At 34.7% G+C, this 15,909-nt stretch overlaps 1 protein-coding gene across 1 annotated transcript in view; it reads right to left on the bottom strand.

Moving 5' to 3' along the window:
- Positions 1-15,909, bottom strand: part of LEMD3 (LEM domain containing 3) — a 64,640-nt gene that overhangs the window by 6,366 nt on the left and 42,365 nt on the right. The window contains exons 5-9 of the mRNA XM_036094127.2: positions 6,374-6,453; positions 6,143-6,288; positions 5,097-5,198; positions 4,886-4,988; positions 4,029-4,207 (exon numbers count right to left, since the gene is read on the bottom strand). Coding sequence (XP_035950020.2) covers positions 4,029-4,207; positions 4,886-4,988; positions 5,097-5,198; positions 6,143-6,288; positions 6,374-6,453 — 610 coding nt within the window. The remainder of the gene's footprint in view (positions 1-4,028; positions 4,208-4,885; positions 4,989-5,096; positions 5,199-6,142; positions 6,289-6,373; positions 6,454-15,909) is intronic.

Genomic DNA, 15,909 nt, shown 5'->3' with positions numbered 1-15,909 from the left:
CAAGCAGGGGAAGGGGAGAGGGAGAAGCAGGCTCCCCACTGAGCAGGGAGCCCAATGCACAGATTGATCTCAGGACCCCAGTATCATGACCCAAGCTGAAGGCAGACACTTAACCAACTGAGCCACCCAGGCACCCCTCCTACAAACATGTTTTAAAGATAAGAAAAACTATACAGCATGTTTAAGTGCTGATGAAAAGATCCAGTAGAAGCAGGGGATTTAGAACACAGTAAGAGAAGATATTTGAGAAGATGAGGGAATGGGATCCAGAGGACTTAGATCCCATTCCCTATAGAGGGAAGGGCTCAGGTCTTTGTTAAGTGAGAAAACTCCTCAAATGCAATAGGAGGTGAGGGTGAGTGTGGATTCTGGCAATTTTATGGATATGGTGGTGGAAATTTGAGGCAGATACAATCTGGCTGCTTCTATTCAAGTCATCAACTGAGAATTATGAGAGAGAAGGGCAAAGGTTTGAAAAGACGGAAAGAAATCTAAAATTGTTACTGAGTAGGAAAGTGAAGTGACTGGTAAAATATAAGAACATGAAAGTCAGGTAGCACTGAGGGCCTAATTGAGGTTGATTACTTATGTCGTACCAGTCTGCAGAACTGTATGACTTTCTCCTGCTATGCTCAGCTCCCCACACATAGACAAAATAGTTTCATCCTTGGTTGGAATTTGCCAGGCTAAGATGAAGGATAGATAATGACTTACAGGTACTAGCAAGAAAAGGACTGGAGAGATGGGTTATGGAAACTAAGATGGACAGGAAAAGAAATAAAGATAGGAGGAAGACTGAAAAAGTGGAAAAAGTAGGTACATGGAAGAACTGGAGAGTCTGGGGATTCCTAAAAAAAAAAAAAAGCAAATATATAAAGTAGGAAAGTTTAAAGGATGAGTTAATGGCTCAGAGTATACCAATGGGTTTAACGAGTGACAGGGATTAAGGAGTGTACTTGTGATGAGCACCGGGTGTTGTATGTAAGTGATGAATCACTAAATACTATGCCTAAAACTAACATTACACTGTATGTTAACTGGAATTTAAATAAAGACTTGGAAGGGAAAAAATATAAAGACCTGAATGTATCAATTAAAGATTTCAGAAGTATCTAGTGAAAAAATTGTCTGGGTTGTGAATGTCCTAACTGTGCCTGATACAGGGTGGGGAATGGCCACTAGATATGAAAAATCTTTGACAAACCCCAGATCAAGAAAGTCTGTGAACCTCTAGTACTACCCAGACTTCTCTGGCAGTGTACAGACTGTGTTCTTAGATGACCTTTTAGAAAAGTGCAGGCAATCTGAGTTCCTTTAAATTCCAATATTGGCCAGAAGAAATGAACCAGAGAAAATGGAAGCATTAATACCATCTTATCCTAGCCTAGACCCAAGTTTCCACAAAATAATGGATCTGGGAGAAGTTATTCCTGGCTAATTCTAATCACAAAGTAGTTGTGAAGATCAAACCGATTTTTAAGATACATACTTCGTCTCCCCAACTAAACTGTAATCACCTCCTGGTACAAGCAAAGAGACAGTGGTTACTGAATGATGATACATTTCAAATACCTCCGGAACTATGTTTGGATCCTTCAAATGAATGCTATTTATTCTGAAGACTACAACTGTCAGAAACATAAATAATTCTCCCCAGCAGGTATGGTTTGATTTTTAACTGGTGCTTTAAAATACCATTAGAGATACTAATGCTATATAAGAATGCAATTTATACTTAACTATCCTTCAGAAAATGAACCAAAAATTCAATATGGTTGATTATTTAACAATTACTTGGAAAAAATACTATTAAGTGACAACAGCTTGTAGTGGGAGTGAATTCAAGACTACTATAATTACCAACCCTCCAGCCATGTACCTTTTAATTAAACCACTGTTATTTATAAGAGGATAAACATTAAGCCTGTTAAGTTAAACTATCTTTTTACATAAACCACCCCAACCCCCCACTATACAGCCATATTTACAGCACAACATTTGTGTTCGGATACATTTAAATGAAAGTAAAACTCAGTTTATGTATTAATATTTTTTATAAGCAAAGTCAATCAATTATATTTAGATAGACTATACATTTAATGGCATAAAATATAAGTAGTATTAGAACTAAATTCTCTCTATATTAGGGCTATATGTTCTAAATGAAGCAATTTAGATAATTATCATCAAGAAATATTCCACCAACTTCTCATTATTCAGCTCCTGTAACAAATTCTTTTATGATCAAATTCTTAAAAGAACTCAAATCTCTCTTGCTAGGAGTCTACAGACTTTTACCATTACAACCTACCAAAAACTTGAATTGGTATACTTCAAGCAAATGGCTACTGGGTTCTACCTCAGGATTTTCTACCTTCAGGATAACATAATCTTAGCCACTATATTTTTTTCAATTTACTAAGAAATAGGTGTCTTCTTTTACTCTCAATTCCTTTCTAGGTTCAGTAACTAATTCACCGTAACTTTTTTTTTTTTATCAAAGACTCAAGTAAAGGGAGATTGATTTTATAATTCTTCACATCGTGCATTTAGAAGTATTCAAATTAAGATAGCTCAGTACTTGGCATATAGTTTGTAAACATTTACTATACTGGAACCTTAGTGAAACAAAGTAGCAGGACATTTCAGAACTATCAATTCATGTTGAGTTTTACAACTATTATAACTGACCTAAAATTGTCTTATATCATACTTACACGGTCTTTTCCTATCTAAAGAAAATGATAAAATGAAAATAATAGTCTGAGGTTTTAAATTCTAGATATAGAGCATCCAATTTCACACACTTAGAGTCTGTCATCCCCCCTACTAATTTATAAGAACAACTTGGATTACCTAGGTCAAGAAATTGTCTTTGGATTCATCTTGAAAACCTCACATTTTAAAAATAAGACAACTACAATGATAAAAAAAATCCTATGACTAAAATAATGGCCTTTTCTAGAACTTCATATTTATACATGGGCACCAATTGCTAGCTATATAAAGAAATTAGGCTGAGAATCCACAACTATTCCAATCAGGCACTAAGGTAATCAGATCTGATTGGCTTTGCATTCTGTTTTCCTTTCATAGGACCCTTCTGCAGACACCTTTTAAAACAAAAAGTTTAATGTTTAGTGTCATCTTTGGCATCATCAAAGCATCATTTTTATGCCATGATTACTGAAGACTTATTATTCAAGCTCTTTTGAAAGTGAAAATTAGAGAAGAAAGGCAGTGATTGGATTTTACGTTTTTGCAATTTCAAAACAATTTACTTAACTTTCTCATAAATACTGTGTTTAGCAAACATTGACAAATATGCTTTTATTCAACAAGATTTAAAGAAACTCAATTCACTACTAGGTCTGAAATGCACATTAAACTAACTGCAAGATTTAATTTTGCAATTAACCATACAAGAGATTCAAGTGAGGTTAACAGTTACCACTAGTAGAGGTTTCGGGACCTAAAGCAACCAATCACCAAGCCCTCCTATATACTTACATATACCTGTTTCTGCAACCATGCAAGCATTGAGAAAAATATGGAAAGATAGCCACAAAAACTACTTGGCACAGGGGATATGCAGGTGGATGGGTGTTAATGAAAAAGAGGCAAGCCAGCAAAAATGGGAAAAAAGAGCAGTTAAAAAGTTATGTTCCACTTTTATATGTTTTATATATATGTAAAACAGAAATTATGTCTTATTTACATAAAAACTAGGGGAAAAGAATGCAGTTAAATACTAAGTAGCTTTAAGTGAAAAAGGAAAATATCAAAGTAATGTATGTAGTGTTCTATTATGGTAAAGACAAACCATTATGTTCATATTTGAAAGGAGAAAAGTGGAAGGATATATAAGAAGCTAACATTAATTCCTTCTATGGGATGGAACTGCCAAGGGAGTTTTGCCTTCATATCTTTCAACAGTACTATTTTACTTTAAACATGTAAGACTTTCACAGTTGAAAAAAACTTTTTAAATACCGTGTTTATTTTTGTTGTTGCTTAAAAATACATACCTTGACCTTGCCATACTTTAGAAGGTATTACTAATATTTTGTCACAGGAGGCAGAAGGCTGGATCCACCGCCAAACTAGAAAATCCGCACCACCTATTCTTCGTGTCTCTGTGCGAACTCTAGACTCATTAGCAGCAAGAAAGTCAACAGCTCTATCCCAGACTTTCTTCATTTTTTTCCTATCGTGTGAACAAAATGACAAATTTACTATCATCTTGGCTTGTCATCTTTCTCAAGTATTAGTAAGTGAAGGCAATGGTTATTATTAATTCTGGTTTTTCTTATCCCTGCCTATGAAGTTTTTTCAAAAAAGATTTAGATGCCTGAAGCTCACCTCAGATTTACTGAATTTCCTTCTCCAGAGGTGGAGCATAATCATCAGTAAATTTTTCCCCCCAAACTCCACCACTGATTCTGAGGTGTTGCTATGGTGAAGAATGCCGTGTTAGGATATGGAATCATCTTTCATTTTTAAGAAGTTATTATTTAGTACTTTTATTTAAAAAGCTTCATTAACAAAAAAATATTTAAGGTATTATTAGTAAAACATCACTGGCTATTGTCTGTCTCTGTTTCTTTATTAAGATGAAATTAAAGGAAATAAGGTGAAGATTGATAAGAATAAAAAATGTATAAAAGTGATCATGATTTAGAAATCTAGTTGTCTATTATGCCACTCAAAATCAGGAGGAGAATAGAAGGGAATTTAGAAAGAAAGGAGAGTTGAAAGTACAAAAGTAAAGCCTGTACAATAAAACTGGTCTACTTGAGAACGGAACAACTCTCAATATAATCTTCATAACTTCAGAAGATACCAACGTTCTGATCTACTTCAATTCACAATACTTTGAACGTACTTGTCATGAGGTTGTATTAAGGAATCTTGTACATGTGGAATAGGCATGTAAGGTTGTAAGTCTTTATTTTCCTGGCAAGCTTCGTTATGACTTCGTAAAACATCTGAAAATACAACAAATTTACAAATGAATGAATCACTGGACATCATGCTGTAATTTATCACATAATAACTATTCTAGAAATAGTTTAGATTTTTACAAATACTTATACCTATAATCTTCACCACCATATCATACATCTGCCTTGTTTCCTCTTCTTCTTTTGTCCAGCGATATTTCATATAACGCAGAACGACACAAACCATCACTACACCTGCAATATTTATATATTTTGTGTTTTAAAAATTGTGCTCAGTGACATTCAATAACATTCACTGCAATCTGAAGTTACTGGTATAGCTGTTAAATCTGATATTAGCAAAAAAAGAGAAATCTTATGACAGTTTCCACAGTGATTATTTTAACTGTCATAATGAGATAATGGAATAAGCCTTCAAACAGTGGGCTGAATTACCTACATAATTACAACTACATAAAACAATTTAGTATTAAACATTTTCCAGAGTTTCACTTAATCTCTCTAGAAAAACCATTTCTTTCATGATGTTGACAACTGAACATTTAAATTCTATTATTTTTTTAAAAACAATAGAACTACGTTTCACAAACGTTTTCCTTTGCCACATTAAACTATTAGAAAAGTGAGTTTCCTAAACTGTAAATTTAGGAAAACTGTAGACTGTAAATGTACTACACTTTAGGAAAATTATTTTTAAAGGACTTGAACAAAGAAAAAAATTATTATCTCCTAAATTCCTATAATCAATCAAAATAGTCACACAAAATCCAGGAATCCAAATGAAAATTTCAATGCAGGTAAATTATATTTTTTAAATTAAAAATAATTTTAATGAACTTAATTTGTATTTTATCATTAAAAAATAAGCTTAATTTTTCTATTTTCCTGTTCTATTTTCAAAGGCATGCTTTATATCTTTTTCTACGACATTCTTAGGACAAAGTTTTATTCCATCTCCCTTTATATACTGTTTTCTAAGCCCTTAGATTAATACTGACATTATAAAAAAAAAAAACAAAAAATGAACTTCAATATTATTCTACCTTAGTGAAGACTTCTGGATATGATTTATAATGGCAGCTATCACAGAAGTAAATTCTCAACCCTGGCATTTGATAAAATACAGATACAAAAATTCTAGACTATCATGTATCTTCTTTCTCATCCCCAAAACTTACCTAAGCATAACAACAATAACCTGTGGGTGACAGTAATAAAAGCACGTCGAAAACGACACCAGAAAGACATCTGTGGTCTTGTGGACTGTAAAAACTGCACATCGGTTATATTTGTCAATTGTTCCTCAGGGCCATAACCAACACACCTAGTTAAAAATAATTAAGGAGACCTTAGAGTCAAAATCACTTCTTATACTACAAAATGGTCAAAGTGGAAATTAAATCCTTTACCTTATTCCAACATCTTTTCCATTTTCTAAAATCCACTTCAGTGAAATATTAAATATATCTTCATATTCAGGGCCTAAATCCTAACAAGAAAAATGGAGAAAATAACTAACTACTCTTAATTCACATTCATTTGACTCTATCTGTAAGCTATACTATAAATACCATACTTTTATCTTTATATAACACTTGAAACTGTATTACATAACAAAAATGTATTATTCATTATAGAAAAACAAAAGGAGAAAAAAAAGTCACAATTTCCCCATCTTCCTAAGATAAGCACAGTTACTATTTTGTTATGTTTTCTTTTTGGTTCTTTTACAGCTACAGATTTGGAGGATTTTTTAAAAATATAATTTGTCTTTTAAGTATCACTGTGATAAAAGTGAATTAGCTAATTTTTTTTTTTTATGGAACCCTTTTTTTAAATGAACAAATGGCAAACTATTCATACTTGGCTGTTTCACTGACATTTTCTCAACAAGTGAATGAAGCAAGCATGTCACCTCAAGAAAAACAGCTGACTTTGTTACCAATGGTAACATTCAAGCTTTCAAGTAAAATAGTAAAAGTAAAATTTGGAAAAAGTTGCGTCTATTACCATGAGCTTGACAACTTTACAATACTTGAAAACCTTTGCAATGAGACTGGTGTGATATTGAAGAATTAAAGATATCAATCTTGAAATGTGTCAACATTGGGAAGATTTGCATAAATAGCAAACCAGTATTTTCCAAATGAACCATGCATTAGTTATAAAATCTTGCATAGGTAAAAGATCTATTCTACATTTAAAACAAAGGACTTTAGAGAAAGACTGTACAAAAATCACTGATACGGTTTCAAATTGCACATTGCAAACAATCTTGAAGAAACTACCTCTCAGACTTTTGGTACAGTATCAATGAAGAATACCTACAATTATCTGAAAAGAGTATTAAAATACTTTTTCCTGTTTTGACTACATATCTGTAGGAGGCTAGATTTTCTTGATGTACTTCAAAACATCGAAGCAAATTGAATACAGAAGTACATAGGAAAATCCAGTTGTTTTTTATTAACCTACATATTAAAGATTAAAAAAAGATTTGTACAAATGTAAAACAATGCCATTTCTCATGAAATGTTTTTATTTTGGAAAATATTTTTCATAAAAATATATTAACATGTAATAAGTTCATTATTCTTTAAACAAATAAATATAAAATTTGATTAAATTTCTAGTAAGGTAAATATATATCTAAATTTATCTATCTCCCACAAACAAAGGCCATTTAGGGTCCTCAGGACTGCAAAAGGGTCCTGAAACCATAAAGTTTAAGAACTGCTGTACATAGGTAGATTATGTATTTTTTAATCAAAATATTAAAAATAAAAGTGGTATCCCATTTTATATATACTGTTTATTCCACTTGCTTTTATCACAATATGAAGTACTGTGTCAATGTCAATAAACATGGAACAACCTATTTTCCAGGAAAACTGTGTTTCTAGTGTATGGCTGGTTATTTTATACTTTAGTCAACCTTTTATTCATGAATGTTTAGAGTATTACCAATTATTTCAATATATCAAATAATACTGTAATAAATACCCTTAAAAATTTTTCCATTCAAAAAATATTTATTGGGGCGCCTGGGTGGCTCAGTTGTTAAGCGTCTGCCTTCAGCTCAGGTCATGATCTTAGGGTCCTGGGATGGAGCCCCACATCGGGCTCCAGCCCCACACTGGGCTCCCTGCTCAGCAGGAAGCCTGCTTCTCCTTCTCCCACTCCCCTGCTTGTGTTCCCTCTCTCACTGTGTCTGTCAAAGAGATAGATAAAACCTTAAAAAAAAAAAAAAATTTATTAAGGGTCTAATATGTGCCAGGTACTGCTCTAGGACCTAGAGATGTAGCACTAAGCAAAACCATCAAAATTCCCTGTGTTCATGGAGCTTATCTTCTATTCAATATTATATCTTTATGTACTTTTTTAAGTGCAAAGAATGAATTTCTAAAAGTAGCAGTAAGACGTCATTTTTAAAAACTCCTTTAAGGGGCCTGGGTGGCTCAGTCAATTGTGTCTGAATCTTGATTTCAGCTCAGGTCATGATCTCAGAGTAGTGAGATCAAGCCCCATGTTGGGCTCTGCACTGATAGTGGAGCCTGCTTAAGATTCTCTCTCCCTCTGACCCTCCCCTTCTCTCTCTTAAAAAAAAAAAAAAAACCCCACTCCTTTAAAAAAAAAAAATTTGTAAATAACAGCTATTGTGTTTTATCAACATTTTCTTCAATAGCAGTGGAAATTAAAGTTTTTCATTTGATCAGTACAATTTACTTCCTAATATGGAACCGGCAAGTTTGTTTTTTTTTACTATATCAAATTTGAAAGTGTCATTCTTCTCTAGTGCCCATGGAACATTCTCCAGAACAGATCACATCCTAGGTCACAAATCACATCTCAACCAGTACCAAAAGACTGGGATCATTCCCTGCATATTTTCAGACCACAATGCTTTGAAACTAGAACTCAATCACAAGAGGAAGTCAGAAAGAACTCAAATACATGGAGGCTAAAGAGCATCCTACTAAAGAATGAAGGGGTCCAACCAGGAAATTAAAGAAGAATTTAAAAAATTCACGTAAACAAATGAAAATGAAAACACAACTGTTCAAAATCTTTGGGATGCAGCAAAGGCGGTCCTAAGAGGAAAGTATATAACAGTACAAGCCTTTCTCAAGAAACAAGAAAGGTCTCAAATACAACCTAACCCTACACCTAAAGGAGCTGGAGAAAGAACAGAAAATAAAGCCTAAACCCATCAGGAGAAGAGAAATAATAAAGATCAGAGCAGAAATCAATGAAATAGAAACCAAAGAACAGTAGAACAGATCAACGAAACTAGGAGCTGGTTCTTTGAAAGAATTAATAAGATTGATAAATCCTTGGCCAGACTTATCAAAAAGAAAAATGACCCAAATAAATAAAATCATGAATGAAAGAGGAGAGATCACAACCAACACCAAAGAAATACAAACGATTATAAGAACATATTATGAACAACTATATGTCAGCAAATTAGATAATCTGGAAGAAATGGATGCATTCCAAGAGATGTACAAACTACCAAAACTGAACCAGGAAGAAATAGAAAACCTGAACAGACCTATAACCACTAAGGAAACTGAAGCAGTCATCAAAAATCTCCCAACAAACAAAAGCCCAGGGCCAGATGGCTTCCGAGGGGAATTCTATCAAACATTTAAAGAAAAATTAATACCTATTTTTCTGAAACCGTTCCAAAAAATAGAAATGTAAGGAAAACTTCCAAACTCATTTTACGAGGCCAGCATTACCTTGATCCCAAAACCAGACAAAGACCCCATCAAAAAGGAGAATTACACACCAATATCCCTGATGAACATGGACGCAAAAATTCTCACCAAAATACTAGCCAATAGGCTCCAACACTACATTAAAAGGATTATTCACCACGACCAAGTGGGATTTATTCCTGGGCTGCAAGGTTGGTTCAACTCCACAAATCAATCAATGTGATACATTAATAAAAAAAAGAATAAGAACCATATGATCCTCTCAATAGATGCAGAAAAAGCATCTGACAAAGTACAGCATCCTTTCTTGATCAAAACTCTTCAGAGTGTAGGGATAGAGGGTACATACCTCAATATCATAAAAGCCATCTATGAAAAACCCACAGCGAATATCATTCTCAATGGGGAAAAACTGAGAGCTTTCCCCCTAAGGTCAGGAACACGGCAGGGATGTCCACTATCACCACTGCTATTCAACATAGTACTAGAAGTCCTAGCCACAGCAATCAGACAACAAAAAGAAATAAAAGGCATCCAAATCGGCAAAGAAGTCGTCAAACTCTCACTCTTTGCAGATGATATGATACTTTATGTGGAAAACCCAAAAGACTCCACCCCAAAACTGCTAGAACTCATACAGAAATTCAGTAAAGTGGCAGGATATAAAATCAATGCACAGAAATCAGTGGCATTCCTATACACCAACAACAAGACAGAAAAAAGAGAAATTAAGGAGTCGATCCTATTTACAATTGCACCCAAAACCATAAGATACCTAGGAGTAAATCTAACCAAAGAGGCAAAGAATCTGTACTCAGAAAACTATAAAATACTCATGAAATAAATGGAGGAAGGCACAAAAAAATGGAAAAACACTCCATGCTCATGGGTTGGAAGAACAAATACTGTGAAGATGTCAATGCTACCTAAAGCAATCTACACATTTAATGCAATCCCTATCAAAATACCATCCACTTTTTTCAAAGAAATGGAACAAATAATCCTAAGATTTGTATGGAACCAGAAAAGACCCCAAATAGCCAGAGGAATGTTGAAAAAGAAAAGCAAAGCTGGCGGCATCACAATTCCGGACTTCAAGCTCTATTACAAAGCCATAATCATCAAGACAGTATGGTACTGGCACAAAAACAGACACATAGATCAATGGAACAGAATAGAGAGCCTAGAAATGGACCCTCAACTCTACGGTCAACTAATCTTCGACAAAGCAGGAAAGAATGTCCAATGGAAAAAAGACAGTCTCTTCAACAAATGGTGCTGGGAAAACTGGACAGCCACATGCAGAAGAATGAAACTTGACCATTTCCTTACACCACACACAAAAATAGACTCAAAATGGATGAAAGATCTAAATGTGAGACAGGAATCCATCAAAATCCTAGAGGAGAACACAGGCAGCAACCTCTTCGACCTCAGCTGCAGCAACTTCTTCCTACAAACATTGCCAAAGGCAAGGGAAGCAAGGGCAAAAATGAACTATTGGGACTTCATCAAGATAAAAAGCTTTTGCACAGCAAAGGAAACAGTCAACAAAACCAAAAGACAACTGACAGAATGGGAGAAGATATTTGCAAATGATATATCAGATAAAGGGCTAGTATCCAAAATCTATAAAGAACTTATCAGACTCAACACCCAAAGAATAATCCAATCAAGAAATGGGCAGAAGACACGAACAGACATTTTTCCAAAGAAGACATCCAAATGGCCAACAGACACATGAAAAAGTGCTCAACATCGCTCGGCATCAGGGAAATCCAAATCAAAACCTCAATGAGATACCACCTCACCCCAGTCAGAATGGCTAAAATGAATAAGTCAGGAAACGACAGATGTTGGCGAGGATGCAGAGAAAGGGGAACCCTCCTACACTGTTGGTGGGAATGCAAGCTGGTGCAGCCACTCTGGAAAACAGTCTGGAGGTTCCTCAAAAAGTTGAAAATAGAGCTACCGTACGACCCAGCAATTGCACTACTGGGTATTTACCCCAAAGATACAAATGTAGTGATCCGAAAGGGTACATGCACCCCAATATTTATAGCAGCAATGTCCACAATAGCCAAACTATGGAAAGAGCGAAGATGTCCATCAACAGATGAATGGATAAAGAAGATGTGGTATATATATACAATGGAATATTATGCAGCCATCAAGAAAAACAAAATCTTGCCATTTGCAACAACGTGGATGGAACTAGAGGGTATTAAGCTAAGCGAAATAAGTCAATCAGAGAAAGACAAGTATCTCAATCAGGGAAAGACATATGTATCATATGATCTCACTGATATGAGGAATTCTTAATCTCAGGAAACAAACAGGGTTGCTGGAGTGGTGAGGGGTGGGAGGGATGGGGTGGCTGGGTGACAGACATTGGGGAGGGTATGTGCTATGATGAGAAGTCAATCAGAGAAAGGCAAGTATCTCAATCAGAGAAAGACATATGTATCATATGATCTCACTGATATGAGGAATTCTTAATCTCAGGAAACAAACTGAGGGTTGCTGGAGTGGTGAGGGGTGGGAGGGATGGGGTGGCTGGGTGACAGACATTGGGGAGGGTATGTGCTATGATGAGCACTGTGAATTGTGTAAGACTGATGAATCACAGACCTGTACCTCTGAAACAAATAATACATTATATGTTAAAAAAAAAAAAATAGTAGGAAGGGAAAAATGAAGGGGGGAATCGGAGGGGGAGACAAACCATGAGAGAGGGTTCTAGAAGGGAGGAGGGGTGGGGGGATGTGTTAGCCTGATGATGGGTATTAAAGAGCGCACGTACTGAATGGAGCCCTGGGTGTTATATGCAAACAATGAATCATGGAACACTACATCAAAAAAATACATAAATAAATAGGGAAAAAAAGAAAAAAATTTGAAAGTGTAAGAAGTTTTATGAAGCACAATTAATCTTGCTAGGCATCATTATTTCTGTGTAACTACCACTAGGATGTTTAGATGGTAAAGAGAACTATAAACTACCTGTTATCTTACAAAAAAAAGAAAAAGTGTGGTCTTTCATCATTATTTTTAGTATCAAAAAACTTGTAGTCAATGTAAGTAATAACTGACAAATGGTTTATACATGAGATCATTTCAAGGAAATACTATGCATTTAGAAATGATCATGAGAGGGACGCCTGGGTGGCTCAGTCGGTTAAGCATCTGCCTTTGGCTCAGGTCATGATCCCAGGGGCCTGGGATCCAGTCCCCCATCAGGCTCCGTGCTCAGCAGGGAGCCTGCTTCTCCCTCTGCTGCTCCCCCTGCTTGTGCGCTCTCTCTCTCTGTCAAATAAATAAAATCTTTAACAAAAAAAAAGAAAAGGAAATGATCATGAGAGCTAAATAGCTGTATGCTTAGAAAAGTAAAACAATATATAATGTATATATAACCATAAAAATTTGCACTTATGACTAAAAATTTTCTTTTAAGATTTTACTTATTTGAGAGAGAGAGAGGGACAGCATAGAGGGAGAGGGAGAAGCAGACTCCCCGCTGAGCAGAGAACCCAATGTGGGGCTCAATTCCAGGACCACGAGATCATGACCTGAGTTCAAGACAGACACTTAACCGACTGAGCCACCCAGGCGCGCCGTGACAAAAAAAAACTTTTTAAGTGATTTTGTTTAAGCTTTAACATTGCTTTAAAATGTTATGCAATAAAAGTATACAAGAATAATTTCAGGCAATTATGGTTTTGTTATAAAAACGCTATCAGAAATCATTTTGTGTATAACAAAAATCAAACCGAACTCATACTCATTTGCTCTAAAATTCCTTTGCTTCCAAAATCAAGAGAACTTACTTCTGGTTATATTGCATGGATCAGGATTAGATAAAGCACAAGGTATAGAGGGCTTTGAAAATCCACAAAGCAAGATTAATATGGGTTATCCATGGAGCTGGAAACACTGCACTCATTCCTCTTCATAATGTATAGGGTTTTTTTTTTTTTAAGTTTTTACTTTAATTCCAGTTAGTTAACATACAGTGTAATATTAGTTTCGGGTATACAATATAATGATTCAACTATTCCATACATCACCCAGTGCTCATCACAACAAGTGCACTCCTTACTCCCCATCACCTATTTCACCCTTCCCCCAACCTCCCTTCTGGTAACCATCAGTTTGTTCTCTGTAGTTAAGAGTCCGTTTCTTGGTTTGCCTCTCTCTTTCTCTTTTTTCCCCTGTTCACTTGTTTTGTTTCTTAATTCCACATATGAGTAAAAACATATGGTATTTATCTTTGACTTATCTCATTTGGCATTATACTCTATAGATCTATCATGTTGTTGCAAATGGCAAGATTTCATTCTTTTTATGGCTGAGTAATATTCCATTATATACGTCTATGTTATGTTATTATATATATATATTCCATATCTTCTTTATCCATTTATCAACGAATGGACACTTGGGCTGCTTCCATATCCTGGCTATTGTAAATAATGCTGCTATAAACATAGGGGTGCATGTACCCCTTTGAATTAATATGTCTATTCTTTGGGTAAATAATAGTGAGATAGCTGGATTATAGGATAGTTCTATTTTTAACTATTTTGAGGAAACTCCACACTATTTTCCACAGTGGCTGCACCAGTCTGCATTCCACCTACAGTGCACAAGGGTTCCTTTTTCTCCATATCCTTGCCAACACTTGTTGTTTCTTGTGTTTTTGATTTTAGCCATTCTGACAGCTGTGAGGTGATATCTCATCGTAGTTTTGATTTGTATTTCCCTAATGATGAGTGATGTTAAACATTATTTCATGTGTCTGTTGGCCATCTGGATGTCTTCTTTGGAGAAATGTCTGTTCATGTCTTCTGCCCATTTTTTTAATGGATTATCTGGCTTTGGGGTATTGAGTCTTTTAAGTTCTTTATATATTTTGGATACTAACCCTGTATTGAATATGTCATTTGCAAATATCTTTTTCCATTCTGTAGGTTGCCTTTTAGTTTTATTGTTTCCTTCACTGTGCATAAGCTTTTTACTTTGATGTAGTCCCAACAGTTTATGCTATGCTCACTGCAGGTGTAGCTACCATCTGTCACCATATAATACCACTGTAATACCACTGACTTTATTCCCTAGGCTGTACTCCTAATCCTTATGACTTATTCATTTCATAATGGTAAGCCTGAACTTCCCACTTCCCTTCACTCATTCTGCCCACCCCCGGACCCCCTCCCATAAGGCAAACATCACAGTTTGTTCTCTATATTCATGGGTCTGTTTCTGCACGTTTGTTCATTTGTTTATTTTTTAGATCCCATGTATAAGTGAAATCATAAGACATGGATATTTTTAAAAATCAATGAAACATACATATTGTCTTTACCTTTGTTTGTATATATGCTCTTCAGCTTCTATTACAATAATATGCAAGACATAATGACATTTTTGTGTTATTATAAAGAACTCTGAAGGCTAGACTATACATGTAAGTTTCAAATAATGTAAAAACAAATAAATTTCCAAATTTATTAGTTGTATATTTTAAATATAAAAATTTTAGAAGGCTGAAGATATTATAAATACCATTACTGCCTTCATTAATTATCCTTAAAAATGGACATAATGGTTCATACTAACTAGGATACCCACTCTAATAATCTAAGTACATAAATGAACATTGAGCTTAAAACTCTTAGTTATAAAATAATAAGGGTAAGAAAAGAGTATCTGTTATTTTCTCATTTTGTTTTCCTTCTCCATGTTAATACCACCTAATACCCACTTACTATCTGGAATACAATAGAACCATGGAATGTCCCTTTATGAATACACAAAATACAAAAAACAATTGATAATTTATTTAAAACCTCATTAAAGAATTAACAGAGTATTAAGTTCTGAAACAGACCATTACTTCCACAAATGTTCTACATAGTATACAGAATTCTATAGTATTATAAAATAGAATTTTTGAAGAAGTAGAAGTTGAATTTTTTTTTCTGGCTATGCTAATTAAACGGCTCATGTTAACATTATAGCATGCATAGCAGCTTCCTGATTTTAAGAGTGGGAAGTATTTTACTATTGATTTTTTTGTAGCCACCTAAAAAGCTGTAAGGTAGGGGCAGGCCAACCTTTTCTGTAAAGAATCAAAGAGTAAATATTTCAGGTTTTGTAGAATTCTGGTCTCTGCCACATATATTCTAAACAACCTTTAAAAATGTTGTAAAACCACAGCT

Source organism: Halichoerus grypus, chromosome 6 (assembly GCF_964656455.1).
Source record: "Halichoerus grypus chromosome 6, mHalGry1.hap1.1, whole genome shotgun sequence".
In the NCBI taxonomy this organism is placed as follows: Eukaryota; Metazoa; Chordata; class Mammalia; order Carnivora; family Phocidae; genus Halichoerus; species Halichoerus grypus.
The sequence above is the reverse complement of the archived record's forward strand: the minus strand, read 5'-3'. Positions and strand labels throughout refer to the sequence as shown.